We start from the raw sequence: 16,030 nt of genomic DNA, 5'->3' as shown, positions 1-16,030 counted from the left end.
ATATTTTGATATTTTCCTCAATAGGAAATTACCCATATTGATTAAGATAATTGGGATACTTTTTACCCTGGTGTTGACCAGAATGAACAATCTGATATAGTAAGTACTATATCATTGGCTTTTAAGAATAAGTAGCACTGCATTGCACTGTCCTTCTGTTATTTATCAATTTGCTCAGGCGAGCACCAGTAATGTCTCCATTGAGACTTGTTGTTACTATTTTTGGCATATCGAATACATACAAAAGATAAATAAGTACAAAAGCTAAAAAAGGTTCCAGTGAGCTTGAAAGGTATAAACCGACACAAAGTCGATATTTAGGGATCTCTAAATATGAGGGATCCCTAACAATATTTTTCTTTCTTTTAAAAGTGGGAAGCACAAAAGGCTGCCTCCTGGGTTTTAATGGTACTCCACACTAGATGGTGCTATAATGCTGTCAGAAAGAAAATTTAGCTGAAAAACAGCATTATCTGGTCCAAAATGTATATAAAGAAAAATAAAGTGGCAGTTCTGATAGTAGCGGTCTAGGAATTTCCTATATATTTTTAGTCCCTAAGGACACATCTAGATGTGTTGGCAAGTAAAGGGAATCTCACTCTTGTAAGTTTTACAACTCTGGTGAGATTAGTTTTACACTAAATTAAAAGCATAATATCTTAAAATAATTCCAATATTTGACAGTTCAATCTGATTCAATTGAAATGGAAGGTTTAAGTACTAAAATATAAATTTATTTTAGATTTAAACATATTTCTTTTAATGGTAGTTTTCCCAAATTCCTAGTTAAGTCTCCTTAACGAATCTGTAAATCAGTTTTTGCAAATGGTACCCTGAATTTTTGAATTATCATTAAGCATTAAATGCTAAACTCCCTTAAATATCAGATATTACTAAAGTGCTAAAGTATACAAATATATTAAAATAATACATTTTTATATCACCCTGTCACATATTATACTATATAAATCACATTTCATGATTTTTCACAGTACAACAAAATTAGAAAAATACTTTTTTCAAAGTGCAAAATATAAACAAAGCTCAGCTTTGATAATACTTCTCAAGTTTTCCTTAAAATATTTCTTTAAAATATTAAAGATTAAAAAGGTGATTTAAAAAATGAACTGTTGTAACTGAGAGTCCTTTTGGTTTTAAATTCTGGAAATCACAAAATTTGTTTGTGATTTTTTTCTATTGTCTTTGACATTCTGCTTCAAAAAATTTCCCCCATGTGTCTGCATCCACTGGACACATGATATTTTCTAATTGGCTATCAGGAGTATAGTTACTGTATCTGCCAATTAGCCATCCAATCTTCACTTTGCTCTCTTCATTCGTCAGTAGTATGTCCTGAAAGAAGTAGTAAAACATCATTATTCAAGAGTGTTATAGGTGGCTGGTTGGTAAGCTTACTTGAAATTAGAGAAGTTGACTGACAGGGTTTTAAAAATGAAGTACTGGAGACAGTGAGATAGTCCAGGGGTTAAAGCCATGCCTTTTGTATGGCCAACTCTTGTTCAAATAGTGCCCTGAGCAACATCAGGTGTGTCCCTATAGGCCTCTGAGCAATGCCAGGGTGGTCAGGTAATCCTCAGGCTCTAATGCTGAACCACAGTGGGGCTGACTAAGAATCGCCAGGAGGGGTTCCTAGACTTCCCAAGTACTGCTTGGAGACCTCACTTTCATCCTCAAGAAAAAAGGCTAAGTATTTACATTGACATACACATATGCTAATAAATGTGTATGTGCACATATAGTGAACCACAGAGTGTGAGGTATTTTTCGATAAGGCAGAGTAAAATGAAGTAGTCATATTTCTTCTGGTTGATGGAGGAAAATAACTTAAAATTTAGAATTTAAAATTTGTAGAAGAATGGATGGAAGACAGTGATTTCTAGGCAAAGAATAGTAATTCACCTTGAATTCATATTCAAAGGCTAAAACATGGTCGTCCTATATTCAATACCTATCTCCTACAAGCAGAAGATAAGAGTTGGTTCAATCTACTGCACAGTAAGATTAAACTTACCCTCCAGGAATAACCATTTTGTCTCTTTTTATCTCTATCTTCTTGAGCCACCCATATTAAGCAATGGGGTTTCCATAAGAAATCAGTGTTTCTTATGATATCATTCCACCTGTGACATGTCTGTGAAGCTCTGCAGAAACTCTGAATGTCCAGAAGACTGAAAATTTTACAAGTAAGTTCTGGAGGTAGCACTTCAACAAAGTTATATGTACTTTCTTTTTTGTCCTCAGCATCCTTAGGGTTTGGGTCTATGTCCGAAACTTTTAAATTACTATTACTGTTGGAGTTGTTCTGCATAGTTGTAAGTTATCTTCATAAGTATCCTAAAAGGCAAGATTTAAACAGATTCAGTCTTTTCAGATCAGGCTATAAATCCTACTCGGAGCCAGATACATTCTGACTATGATTTAAAGAATTTTAACTGTTATGACATGAGCTAAAATGAGACCAAAGAAGCATCCTGTGTGCTCTTACAAGTACTAACAGGGGTAACATGTGCCATCTACACTCCTCCCTCAATTGTACATGAATGTCACTCTACATAAGTAACTTCCATTCTTTTAAAATATAATTTTAGTAAACAAATTTGTTGCTAAGCTTTTTATCTGTTTTCAGAAAACATTTTCTTAGAGAAAAAGGGACTCCACATAAGACTATTCTTTAAATTTAGTAGCAGAAATGACTATAGTGAGGACATACTTGATTCCAAATATTTATTAAGAAAACTTTTGAAATAAATTTGATTCTGTAAAACTCCCGAATACTTATCTGTGGGTACTGAAGACTTGTCATTCAACCATATGATTTCCTTTTAATTTTTTCATATTTAATTTTATTAATTTAACCATAATCATAATAATGTCCTTTTAGTAGTATTAGTGTATGTAAGACTTGTTTATTTACTTGTACCTTAAATCGTAGGTGCTCACATTTGTTACAAATATTTAAAATAGACAAGAAGCTGAGGTAGGGTTACAATGACACAGTTTCAAATATTCAATTAACTATAAGATTAGTACATTAGACATGACTTCCAAAAGCTAACCTATATGCATAGCTAATTGAAAATTAAAGAGAACAGTCTGGACTAATACTATAAACAATTTTATAATTTAGTACAGTATGTGACTTATGCATTCAAGTCCAGTTTCAAGTACATAGTGTAGGCTTCTGAAATCACTAAAAAGTTAGGATCTATTTTTGCATACAAAGACAGATCACATTGATCTAAAAGTCAGTTTATTACATTTTTAAAAAATATTATAAAGTTGTTCACAATGTTTTATTACATTCACTATTCCAACACCAATCCCATCACCATTACACCTTCTCACCACTATTATTTCCAATTTTCCCAACAACTACCCAGGACCGATCCAATAGCAGGCCCTAGATAATTTATTTTATATTGCTTGTAATGAATAATTTGGTAAAAATGTTCAAAGAGATTTCCCTAGAAGAAAGTATGTGAAGATTGTTGTATCTCACCCTGGAGCCATCAAGCCCTCATAGAAGAGATTACTAACATGCTGTTACAGGTTAAGCCTTGTGTATTAATATTTTCTTAATTGAGATTGGTTGCTTTCTACTTTACATCCCAACAAATGTGGTGTGCTACTCCTGGTATATCAGTGGTGTAGAGTTTGATTCATGGCCACGTACTCCAGGAATTCTAAAATTTTGAATGGGGCTTTAACTCCCTTTTATAATTGAGTGGAAGGTTGAGATGTAGAAAAACACTTCTTTGAGCTCAGCTAAAGAATTTACTTTTCTTTTTAGCTGTGACACTCACCTGTGTTTCTGAATCTGTATGCTTCTCCCATTCATTTGCTTATTTCTGATCCATATGAGCTCTGATACTTAGAATTCAATTCCTGTATTTAACTTTTCCTTGAGGGCTTATAAAAGTGAGAAAAAAAATCCTGGTAAAAACAATATATTAGGAAGGAAGGTTGGGATTACAATCAGTGGTTCTCAGGAATCACTTTAACCGCTGTACAATCTCTCCTGCCCCTCAAAGCAATATTACATGGTGAACCAAGAGCAAGTCTGCCACTATCTCTGCCTTTCTACTTATCAATACAAGCCAAATGGTCATATGATTGAAAAGAATGTCATCCTAGGAGAACATTTTATACATCTAATGTTTGCTATTTTTCATTCTGGAATGAAATACTTCTGCCCACTTCTTTAAAAAAATTGAAAATCGGGGCAGGAGACATAGTGTAGGGAAGGGGAGGAGGTGGCAGTATGTAATACACTAGCCTTGTGTGTGGCTAACCCCATTTGGATTCCCAGCATTGTCAGGAATGATATTTTGTACAAAGCAAGGAGCACAGAAGTAAATCCTGAGATCCATAGGGTAATGGTCCAAGGTTCAAGGTCCAATGGTCCACACCCCTTCAAAAATTGAAAATGATCCAACAATTCCACATCTTAATCACTCCTATGTATATGATATATGATATATATGAGATATATGTGTTTTATATATATTTGGGATATATACATATATATATCCCAGGTACACAAAACACTTACTTGTAAAGATTTATGTATACCTTTGCTCACTGCAGCTCTAGTTACAAGGTTCTAGATGCAGAGCTTTGCAGCCCCCAAACAGATAGGTAGATAAAGAAGTTGTGGTATAAATACACAATAGAATACTCTCAACTATAAGAAAAGATATAATCTTGCATTTTGCTACAACGTGGATAGAACTAACGGGTGTCATGTTAAGCAAACTATGTCAGAAGGCAAAAGACAAATACCAGAGGATCTTGCTCATATTGGGGTATATAAAGACCAAAGCAATGGAATAGACAATATTCAATAGAAACAATCTCTTGACAACAGAACTGAGATTACTGAGCAGGATGGGCGGATAGAGTGAGCCCTGGTGGGAAAGAAGGGGTCAGATATAAAGGGACTTACGCAAGGTGGCAGGTGTGGTACAGTAACATTTTAAGCCTATAGAATAAAAATTGACTCTACTATAATCCATATTACCTTAAAAAAATAAAAACAATAACTGCGCTTTGGGTGGGGTGAAATTGAGAAGTAGCTCCAAGGTCTGGAGCATGCGTGGTCTAGAGTTTGAGCACTCTCAGCTACAAAGGATGTAGCGCTGGTAACACTTTGCTCCCGCCCCCACTATCGGTCTCCAGGTTGCTCAAATCTTGCTTGGGAACTGCGCCGAATTAAAACAACAACAACAAAAAAAAATCAATAAAACTACACCAAATCAAAACTCTTCCCAGAGTTATTCCGCTTAGGGCAGATCTGGACCTTCGGATTTTGAACGGTAAGCGGGAGATGGACTCAGAGTAGAAGTCCTTGCTGAAGTTCTTGAAATCTTAACTTTCTTCTAAGTGCAGTACTGCCTGACAGCCTAGAAGACAACACTTCTGTGCTCATTTTTATTTGTTCACATAACTTTGTTGAATTACCTGTCCAGTTGGGTTAGCGCTGACCGAGGGGCGCGCGCCACCCGGTGCTCAGGAGCCCCCAGTCGCACCCACCCGGTGCTCAAGGAGCACCCAGCCGCGTCCAAACCTCACAGATGGGAAAGAATAGCCTCAAGTGCTATTCGAACGACCCTCCTTGAAAGCATCTCTCACACGTTTGCTGCAGTCCGAGTCCAAGGAATAAGATGTCGATGCAAAACAAGATGCATTGCCGAGAGATCAGTAACAACTATCAGCACAGACAGTCATCGCGGCTACCCACCACGGAGTAAAGACGGCGGGAGGCGGGGGAGAGGGGGTCGGTCAGGCTGTGCGGGTCGCCAAGCGCACCCGCCGCCGCGGCCAGAAGCTTCCAGACATCGGTCCCTAAGCTGTCACTGGGTCAGTCCCTAGTATAAATCCTGTGAATTTCGAATCCGCCCCTCTTTGCTAAAACCCCGCCTCCTCCAGCTGCGTCGTGCCTACGCAATCGTGCGCAGGCGCAGACAAGACAGGAGCGCGCACTGTCCTCTGGGATTGGTAGTTTTTCGCGTCTATAAGCGACGCTAAGTAGGGAACGGAGGACTACAAGGTCCGGCGTCCACCAGACCGGGTGGGCGGTGAGAAGGGCGAGGAGGGTCGGGGGGGGAAATGAGGTAGCGAAATTAAACCTGGGCTTTTACAAATACTTTTTGAGACGGCGTAAAGGGGGAATCCCTGGTTGCGTCATTGGCCAGGGTGGAGAGGCGGGGCTCGGGACCTGGACCCCCACCCAACCGCTCGGCAGTGGCCCCTGCTCCGCCAGGACGGGAGTAGCCCGAGCAGTCAGTGCTCCCCCGGGTCCGCCCGTGTATTTCAGGGGCCTGCGTAGGGCCTGCGCGTGCCGGTGGAGAGTGGAAACGGCTGCCCGGACCTTGTCCTGGTGAAGGGGCCCAATCCTTGCTGCCATGTCGGGGGGCTTCGAGTTGCAGCCGCGGGACGGCGGCCCCCGGCTCGCCCTGGCGCCGGGGGAGACGGTGATCGGCCGCGGGCCGCTGCTGGGAGTAAGTGTGTTGGGGGCTCGGCGGGACCCGGAGAGCGGCGCGAGGTCCTTGCTGGCTCCCGAGGTCCTCCTCCCGTCCTGGCTGCCCGGAGTTGAGAAGTTTGGGGACAGCACTTTTTCCGGCCAGTTTTACTCAGTACACAAACGTTTCCTTAAGTTGCCTTGGCCAAGCACGGATTTATGCTTATATCGTCAGTAGAATCTGCAGGGACTCCGATGGCGCTGTGTCCAAACCTCACATGATTTTGGAATGCACCGACCCACATACTCACAGTGGCCCGTAACGTTTTAAATGTAGGCACACGGAAAATTCATTAGTTATCAGATGTGAACCTGAAATTTCAGTGCTTGTGCCTGAAGTGCTGAGTCAAGCTGTGGAAGTCACCCAGAGGTGCTGAGGGAGTGGGGTGTGGTGCCAGGCTTGTGCTACACCCATTTGAGTCATACTCTTATCCCTACCTGTTTTCTTAACTTTTGCTCTCTCCTGTTTGGTGGCCGGTTTGTGCAGTTCATCTTGTGGACATTACGGGGCTTAAACAGAGTGGGAGATGTGTCTGCTCTTAAGTTTTCTCTGGGATTGTCCAATCCTGTTTCAGTGCGATAATACCAGGAAAAAGGAGTGTGGACTATTAACATTGGTTCACAGTGTAAATGAAAATAGAAAAGGAGAAGTAGTTCAAGGTTGTGATGTGAGTGTGTGTGTGTTTTGATTGAAGTTATTGAGGATGTTGAGTTCTGCTTTCTATATTCTTATTAGGCAAATCAGTAAATAGCATTTTGTTAATTACTGACTTTCACAAATATTTAAAGGAACCGCCTTGTTGGTTTGCTTTCTCTTTTAAAAAAAATATTTTTTAGAAATTTAACAGAGGGACAGAGTGATAGTAAAATGGACAGGGTACTTGCCCACAACCAACCCCAGGTTCAATCCCTGGTGCCACATAGGATCCCCTGATGCCTGCCAGAAGTGATCCCTGAGCACCTCCATGTGTAGTTATAGCCCCTTTCCTTAGTTGTAACTTGATTTTTCTGTTATATATTTATTATTATAACAAAGCAAAATGAGCTGAGCCAGTTGAGAGTATGTTTTTTAAAAAATGATTAGGAATAGGAAATATATTATCTGATTATTTTGCTTTGGCTTTTCACAAAATCATTCAGATTTGAGTGTCTATTGCTCAGTTTGACAGGTGAACAATGGCATATGATTATTAGGGATATCCTAAATATGTTGAAGAAACATTTGAAAACCACTCAGGTCATCTTGTGGTTTTTAAAAAGACTTTATGGCTGGCAGATACACTTGTTTCTTCTTTGTAGTGTTTTAAATGAACATAAAATTTGTGGTAACAAATAATAGCAGTTTCAGTGAGTTTGTGTTTGCTTATTGATTTTTTTTCATTAGTGTGAGAGCAAATATTTAGTTGTGAGAAATTTGAAGAAGATCACTGTAAATTTCTGTTCATTCAAAGTGCTGGAAAAAACAGGACACCTTTGGAAAATAGCAAATGGAGTTTCATTTCCTTGTGCCAGCACTTTTAGTATAAACTACAGCAGCCTAGCCAAGATCTTTATGTACTTGGTTCTGATACTGTTTTCAGGATCCTGTGATCAGTTCAGAGGTTTTCCAACATGATTGTTATCCAAATCCTGGGAAAAATTTCCAGGGATTTATCCTAATTGCAAATTATTGTATGACTTCATTAAACATTGTTATTGAAGTAACAATCTCAATGGAGAAGGTAGGTATCTGGGACTAAAGAAGTGGGGGGAAGTGGTAGGGAATCCTAATTCTCTGCCTCGATACCTCTAAGACAGGAGGGTTGTTTATTTGTTTTTTTTTTAAATTTATTTTAATGATGATGGCAAGGTTTTGTGTCTCAACTGTATCACTCTCTGGGAAGGTACCTTTAGGCTAAATTCTTTTGGTTTTGTAATTAAAGATGATTGCATTTTTTTTTAAAGATGACTGCATCTTAAATGAAAATTACTATTCTGATTTCTTTTAGGATTGGTGGGCCAAATTGCACTGTTCATAAGGCTTACCCCTGGCTCTGTGCTCAGGAATCACTCCTGGTGATGCTTAAAAAATTATTTACTGTTGCGAGACTCAAACTGTGGTTGGCCACTTGCGAAACAAGCATCTTGTCTATCTCTCTGGCTCCTAGTCTGTTTTCAAATGTTCCTTTTTTTCTGTTTTGATAGCAGAGATGGTATAACATATTTCCTTTATCATGTATTTTCCTCCTAGACAACTGGACACCTCCAAGTATCTAGTGTGGCATAACTAAAGGTTTAAAGTATTTAAACCAGACTGCTTTTAATTAAAAAGAGAGGCCACCAGTTGAATGGGAATTGTTATGTACACTAGTATCTAGCTTCCTTAACTGTAGGATGTAGTCTTGTAACAAAATGTGGGGATTTTTTAAAAATAAATTTCTTTATGGTTTATTATCAGTATCTCGAAGAGCTGGGCAAGCTACTGAGAGTATCCGGCCTGCATGGCAGAGCCTGGCAAACTCCTCCTGGTGTATTTGATATGCCAAAAATAGTAACAACAAAGTTACTGGTGCCCGCTCAAGCAAATGATGAACAACTGGGGGGGACTTGCTACAGTGCTACAGTTTAATATGTATACTTACTTTACAGGCCCTCTATACTCAGGGTCATATAAAAATTTCCTGGGCAAGAAAGAGATCACACCTGAAAACGTTTCAGAAGCACTGCTTGTGGAATAGACCCCCCAGTTGGTATTAGTTCATCTCTTCTAAGTTTACACAAAGTAACCTCATCAAGTTTATACAAAGTAACCTGTTCCAGGTTGGCAACTGTATTCTTCCTACGGGTTGTATAATCCAGTTGCTGTCCTGCTTGGTTGGCTCTAATTTCTTCCTAGCTTCCTCCCTTTCCATCGGAATATGCTAAGTTTTGTCCTCTCCTTTTTATTGACCCTAAAACACAGTAATCCTTTAGTACGTGACCTCATTCTCCTGATTGACTCACAGCCAGGCACCCTGCCAAAGTGTTAAGAGCCAGTTTGTGACTGAGATGTCAAAAGGACATCCCAGTGCTTTGAAGTGTATTTAAACATAGTAAAGAAACCACACACCACCAGTTACTCAAGTGTAACATTTTCACTATTTTGTTGACTGCTAATTTAGTTAATTAAAATAATTGAGTGGGAAGGAAGGGTTCTGTTGGAGTTCATCCTGGTACAGCCCCTTGACCACTAGAAGTTACAGGACCCGTGGTCACACCCCAGGTCCTGTCTTCTCTGCGCACTTGGCTGTTGCTGGGGAAACCCTACATTTTTAGAGAATAACATAGATTAATAGACCTTGTTATTGATGGCAACTGATGGCTTGGGACATGGGAAGTAGACATCTTTGGGTGTCAGCAATACTTCAGCCTTGCCTCTGCCTTAGAGCTTCAAGGACAGTGCTCCAGCAGCTTCTTCCTAGCCATAAACAAACCTCATCCTCCCCCATCATCTGTTTACTAGTGCACTGGGCACATTCCTCCACCCTCTGCTAAACCATTGCCTGTGACTATGAGGTTATGGCCCATGTGGGTGATTTTGATGTGGTCATGTTGCTCGCATGAAATTTTGAGCATCTCTTGCCCTTAGAAAAAGGATCATCTTTACGTTCTTAGGATCTCTGTGGCCGCAGGACAGCTACAGGGTTTGTCTGACCGAGTGAATGCTTGAAGGCTGTGCAATTTGAAAGTGTCTGGCATGTTGGTTAATTGGCTAAGGGCTAAGTAGGCTTGAGGGTTACTCACATGCAGCGATCCTGTTTAAATTTCATTCTGATTGTTTGTACAATATGTATTAGGCTTCTATTTTTAAAAATGAAGCAGTTATTCACAATAAAATTGAACAAGAATTCTCATATAACCTCTGCCTGATCAAATGCACAGCCTGTCCCTCTGACCCATATAATTGACCCATTATCACTGTCCCATATCGCAGAGGTTGATAATAACTTACATTGGGGTGTCATTATTGTCCAAAGTTCATTGTGTACAGTAGGGTTAACTCAGTATATACTTGGCTAATGCAGATGTGTGTAGTGACACACACAACTACCATTTCATCCCAGAGAAAATTTAATCATCCATTTTACCAGTTTTGTTATTAATCTTTTCCCCAGATTACTACACAATTGTTCATTATCTCTATAGTTTTACCTTTCCCAGATTTTCATACATTTGGAATCATACATATTCCATTCAGATCGCCTTCTTTGATTGAATTATCTGTATCTAAGCTTTGTCTTACCACAACTATGTAGCAGTAAGTAATATTTCATTGTTTGAGTTTACCAGTCTGCCCATTCCCTGCTTGATAACTTGATTACAAGCATAACTTGATTGCTTACAATTTTTCATTCTTCTGAGTTAAGCTATTGTACACATTTGTGTGCAAGTTTTTATGTACACATATGTTTTTTTATAAAAAATAAAATACAAATAAGTGCAATTGCTAGAATATATGGTAAAAAATGTTTGATTTTGTCAGAAGTTGCCAGCTGTCTTCTACACTTGTGCCATTTTCATTCCCTTTATCAGTGAGAGTTTCTTTTGTTCCATATCTATTTCATATCTATTTTAGCATTGAGTGTGGTCAGAACTTTAGATTTTGGGGGACCAGGGTCACAGTACAGTGGGTAGGGCATTCTCCTTGCACACTGCCAACCCAAGTTTGATCCCTGGCATTGCATATGGTCCTCTGAGCACTGACAGGAGTAATTCCTGAGTTCAGAGCTAGGAGTAATCTTTGAGCATCACCAATTGTGGCCAAGGAAAAGAAGGAAATAAAGACACAAACAAAAGCCAAAACTCGATACCTTTAGATTTTCGGTAATTCTGATGTACATGTGTGTGTTGGTGTGACTCTGTCTTAATGAGTTGCCGTATGTGCATCCATCCCTTTATCTGATCTCCTTTCTCTGGTAATTCGATTCTCTAAATAGTTCCTGGGTATTGTAAAAAGCTCTGTAGATGATTCTTTGTGAAACCAATTGAATCTGACATTGAAACACAGAATTAGAAAGCTTGACACGGAGTAGGTCATTAAGAAATATCCTCTGAACCAAACTTGATTTTCCTGGAGTCCCAGATATATTTGGATTCAATTCCATCTCCCTAAGTTCTTCATATATGTTTATTTACCATGTTCCGTCTCTGGATGATGATGATGTTCTCACATTTGTATAGCATTTGCTTATTTAAGCCAGACAGGGTGAGTTGATTTTTTTTTTTTTGATGCATCAAGTCAGCATAAATACTATCTGTTGACTGTCAGTTCAGTAGCTTTGAATTTGGAGCTTAGAAAGCATTGACTTATTTTTTTAAAATCTGAATGATTGATATTCAGATTAATCATTAGTATTATTAGCTGGAGCTCTAGCACAGCGGTACGGCATTTGGCTTGTACGCAGCCGGCCTGGATGAGCCGGGTTCGATTCCTTCGCCCCTCTCAGAGAGCCGGGCAAGCTACTGAGAGTGTCTCGCCCACACGGCAAAGCTTGGCAAGCTACCCATGACGTATTCGATATGCCAAACACAGTAACAAGTCTCACAATGGAGACGTGGGCCCGCTCTAGCAACTCGATGAACAACGGGAGGATACTGCTACAGTGCTATCGTTAGTATTAATATTAAATTAAGGCCCTCCCGTTGATCGTCGAGCGGGTCCAGTAACGTCTCCATTGGAGACTTTGTTGTTACTGTGTTTGGCATATCGAATACATCACGGGTGGCTTGCCAGGCTCTGCCGTGCGGGCGAGATACTCTCGGTAGCTTGCCGGGCTCTCCAAGAGGGGCGGAGGAATCGAACTCGGGTCGGCCATGTTGGCCGCTTGTAAGGTGAACGCCCTACCCGCTGTGCTATCGCTCCAGCACAGTATTAATATTAGTAATACTAATATTATTAGTACCATTAGTATTGGAGTATTAATATTGTGGATTAAATAGGTGTGAAGTTGCACGATAGCTTAACAATTTATACCGTTATTCTCATGAGAAAGTATATTCACAATTTTGAAGGTCACTGCATTATCTTGTATATTACTAATTTTCAAAAGCAGCTTATAAATTGAAATGTTCCTGGAAGAAAGTCTCTCATTAAAATCGGCTAAACTTGTCCTCATTTTATTATTATTATTTTTTTTTCCGAGGGGAGGGTCTCCCTAGCAGAGTTCAATAGGTGCAGAGCCTATTCTTTGCAATTCTCAGCATCGGAGCCTTATGCTTGAAGGCCAGGGGTTAGGGCTTATCAGCAATTTGAGGTGGTCTGCTGGGGTCTAGTGGTGCTGGGGCCACTGGGGTTGCAATGGGGTGCTGGTGGGGGCATGGAATGCTGGGGATAGAAATGGAGTCCATGTGCATGCAAGGTAAGTAGCCTTGATCAAGTCTGAGTGCTCACCCAGCTCTAGGCTTTTCTCCCTTATTAGAAACTGACAGCCCAAGTGCGGAAATGTTAAATACCATTTGTAACCTGACCTTTGCTCTGTTGAGGAAGAGAGTATCATACTGATGATTGTACTCTGAACTGTATCCTATTCTGATACTAGGAACTCCTTTAGATAAGAACTGGTTTATAGTAGCCAATCTATTGTATTTGGTTCTGAATCTTAGCTTTTACTTGTACCCTCTCTTCCCCCAAGTTTGTGGTAATAATTTTGCATAAATTTTGCCTAGTTTCCATGCTACTTCTTTATGTTTATGCATTTTCTTACAATGCAGACTCAATTCCATACCAGATGATTTTGTTTTGTTTTCCATGAAAATATGAATTTTCCAATTTTTTGTATGTTGTTGATGGAACAAAACAATTTTGTGTAAAATACCACAAATTTCAAAATAGTGTATGTCAGCTTTTTATTATTTTAGCCCTTCACATTTTATGTAGTTCATACTAAAAAAAATTGCCTCTTTGTTCTTACATTTTTAGAAATCAGGCTAAATGGGAGCATTGAATTCATGAACTATATAATGCATGACTATAATATTCAGAAATATATCTAGGAAGATGTTTTAAGAAAAATTATGTTTTTTTAAGTAAATAATACATGAAGACAAAAAAATGAAAGTAGCATTGTGTTCTAGCTACTTTTATATCCAGTAGCTTTTTTGCTTTTGTTCAGGTCTTTTTTTTAAATATTTTTAGCACTTGGAAAATAAATAGGTCAGAACCCTTGATTCAAAACATCTATACACTTTTGCTAGAAGCATAAGAAAATCTTCATTTTCTTTGACCAGTAAATGCCAAAAATAGATAGTTGGCAAATGTCACAAAATAGTTCTTTTATATATTTTCATCTTTTCTTCTGCTACAAACCATGTCTTTAATATTGAGAAAAGACTTATATGTACATCACAATGCATGAAATATTCAACTCGAAGCCAGAAAATCAAAGGTAAATGATCCACATTGTATCAATACAAAGGTAATATGAAAATAGACAGCCTTGTCCCCATTTAAGAAACAATATACAGCGTTCAAGTATAAAAGAGTTTTTCTGAAGTATCTGAAAAAGAATTGCTTTCATCTTAGCTGTTGCTAACACAACATAGAGTGATTTTCATGTTTTCTTTAGGTTGTCTACTCTTCAGGGTTTCTTTCCCAAGTTCTTGTTATTCTCTTTTATGATTTTTAAATATTAAAACTTTGGTTTTTGTGCAGTTCTTTTAAAATTTTTTTCTTTTGGTTTTTGGGCCACACCTGGTGATGCGCAGGATTTACTCCTGGATTATTTATTTTATTTTGCCCTCACGGACCACTCCTGGCAAATTTGTGGGGCCATGTGGGATGAAGACATTGAAGCTGGGTTGGCCACATGCAAGGCACAACAGCCCTATCTATTGTCCTGTCTCTCCACCCCCCTCTGTGAAGTTCTTTTAATATTAAAAGTTCTTACATTTGAGTATCTAATTTATAGTTGTGTGTGTAATCACAAGAAATTTTAATATGCCACGTTAATTTTTTACTAAAAATTAGTATTCAAAATTAGGATCCAATTAAACACTAGTATCAAGCTATTCTATATGTAGGTTCAATTTTTAAATTTATGCATAAACATTAAAAATTCCATTGATATTTAAATATTAAATGTTTTGTGGGGTGTGTGGAGAGCACTCAGCAGCACTAAGGAGGCTATTTGTAGCTCTGTATTCGGAGGTAAGCCCTGCTGGTGATCAGGTGACCTTAGGTGATGTCAGGGATTGAACTGGGTTTGCCACATGCAAGGCAAGCATCTAACCCACTGTAAATATGCTGGCCCTGAATTAAATCTTTAAAGAACTCCTTTTTAATCAAGAGCTAGTCTGTCTTTCATGACATCAGTGCTTTTTGGAGCCAAAGTCAATTTTCATGGGGTATCCATAATTTTCATTTGACGACTTCTGCATAATAAAATCCAGGTTGAACATTTTGGCGAGAATATTTCAAGATGACTTGAGCTTAAAGCTGTACCTCCAGAGGCCCAAGTGTCAGTTTCTCCTGTTGGTGGTTATTTGAGCACTTGGGGAAAAGTAGGGTCTGTGAGGCGTCCAGTGAAGACACCATTCCCTTTGCTTGACTCATCCTTTGGCAGGTTGGCTCATCTTTGATCTGTCATTTGAGACTTAACAAATATTCTGTTTTCCATCAAGTTATTATTTGCTTACCCTATACTGAGTCAATAACTACATTGTTACTTAGAAAATTGTGTTTTTTTTCCCTGTATTACTTATTTTACATTTATTTGCATTCTGTTATAAAATGACAGTCTTTTCCTCCAGCCATAATCCTCACTTCTTTCTTGATTTCAGTATGAATTCATGGATTATTTATGATATTCTATAATTATCATTAATCATATCGATGCCTAAGTTGTTCTCAGTTTTGTTTGACCTCTAAGCTGCAGATGTGTGATTCTCTTTCTCATCATTTCCCATATAAGGTGTGATAGGTTTTCTGGGAATGATATCAACTGTATCCCACCACACCTAATTTTCTTTGACTTTCAAATCAAATTTTCACTTAAATGTGGTGATTCCTGGTAATCACGAGATAATCTCCTCATTGGCTACCCTCCAGAACTCACAGCTGCTTTTCCCGGAAGGGAGCATATAATGAGGCCCCATAACCATGCCACTGGACTCCGGCACCATGCTGTTTTCACTTGGGGCACCCCAGAGGGGGGCGGGTGAGAGCCCTCCCTGCTCCAAGGGACCTGGCCCCAGCAGCTGACCTCTACTACACAACCACTGCCTCATTCCAGTCCGCTTTCCACACACTTGAGACAAGCCTATATGAGTGAACATATTTCTGGACTGACACATCGTAAGACACTCCCTACCCATTTTCCATAATTACCACACCATATTTGATGGGGTTCAGACAGTAGTCAACAAATAATAGAGGAAATCTATATATGTATATATATGTGTGTGTAATATGTGTGTGTGTGTGTATATATATATATATATATATATATATATATATATATATATATGCCTCTC

At 38.9% G+C, this 16,030-nt stretch overlaps 2 protein-coding genes across 3 annotated transcripts in view; one reads left to right on the top strand and one right to left on the bottom strand.

The window, feature by feature from the left end:
- Positions 1-1,194: 1,194 nt before the first annotated feature.
- FBXO48 (F-box protein 48) lies at positions 1,195-2,329 on the bottom strand. Its single transcript, XM_056126623.1, has 2 exons — positions 2,033-2,329; positions 1,195-1,353 (listed from the first exon to the last, which is right to left on the bottom strand). The coding sequence occupies exons 1-2, from the start codon at positions 2,327-2,329 to the stop codon at positions 1,195-1,197; spliced, it is 456 nt and encodes a 151-aa protein (XP_055982598.1).
- Positions 2,330-6,143: 3,814 nt separating this feature from the next.
- Positions 6,144-16,030, top strand: part of APLF (aprataxin and PNKP like factor) — a 65,471-nt gene continuing 55,584 nt past the window's right edge. For both annotated transcript variants that reach the window (XM_056125413.1, XM_056125420.1), the window contains exon 1: positions 6,144-6,521. In XM_056125413.1, the coding sequence (XP_055981388.1) occupies positions 6,426-6,521 (96 nt within the window). In that variant the 5' untranslated portion in view covers positions 6,144-6,425. The remainder of the gene's footprint in view (positions 6,522-16,030) is intronic.

The sequence above is a fragment of the Sorex fumeus genome, unplaced genomic scaffold (genome assembly GCF_029834395.1).
Source record: "Sorex fumeus unplaced genomic scaffold, SorFum_2.1 ptg000006l, whole genome shotgun sequence".
In the NCBI taxonomy this organism is placed as follows: domain Eukaryota; kingdom Metazoa; phylum Chordata; class Mammalia; order Eulipotyphla; family Soricidae; genus Sorex; species Sorex fumeus.
The sequence above is the reverse complement of the archived record's forward strand: the minus strand, read 5'-3'. Positions and strand labels throughout refer to the sequence as shown.

What these genes read in the sequence shown, in the direction of transcription:
- FBXO48 (XM_056126623.1), bottom strand. Translation starts at nt 2,329, where the DNA reads ATGCAGAACAACTCCAACAGTAATAGTAATTTAAAAGTTTCGGACATA. An exon ending in AAAATGGTTATTCCTGGAGG is followed by an intron (nt 1,354 to 2,032) that starts GTAAGTTTAATC and finishes TACTTCTTTCAG; the next exon opens with GACATACTACTGACGAATGA.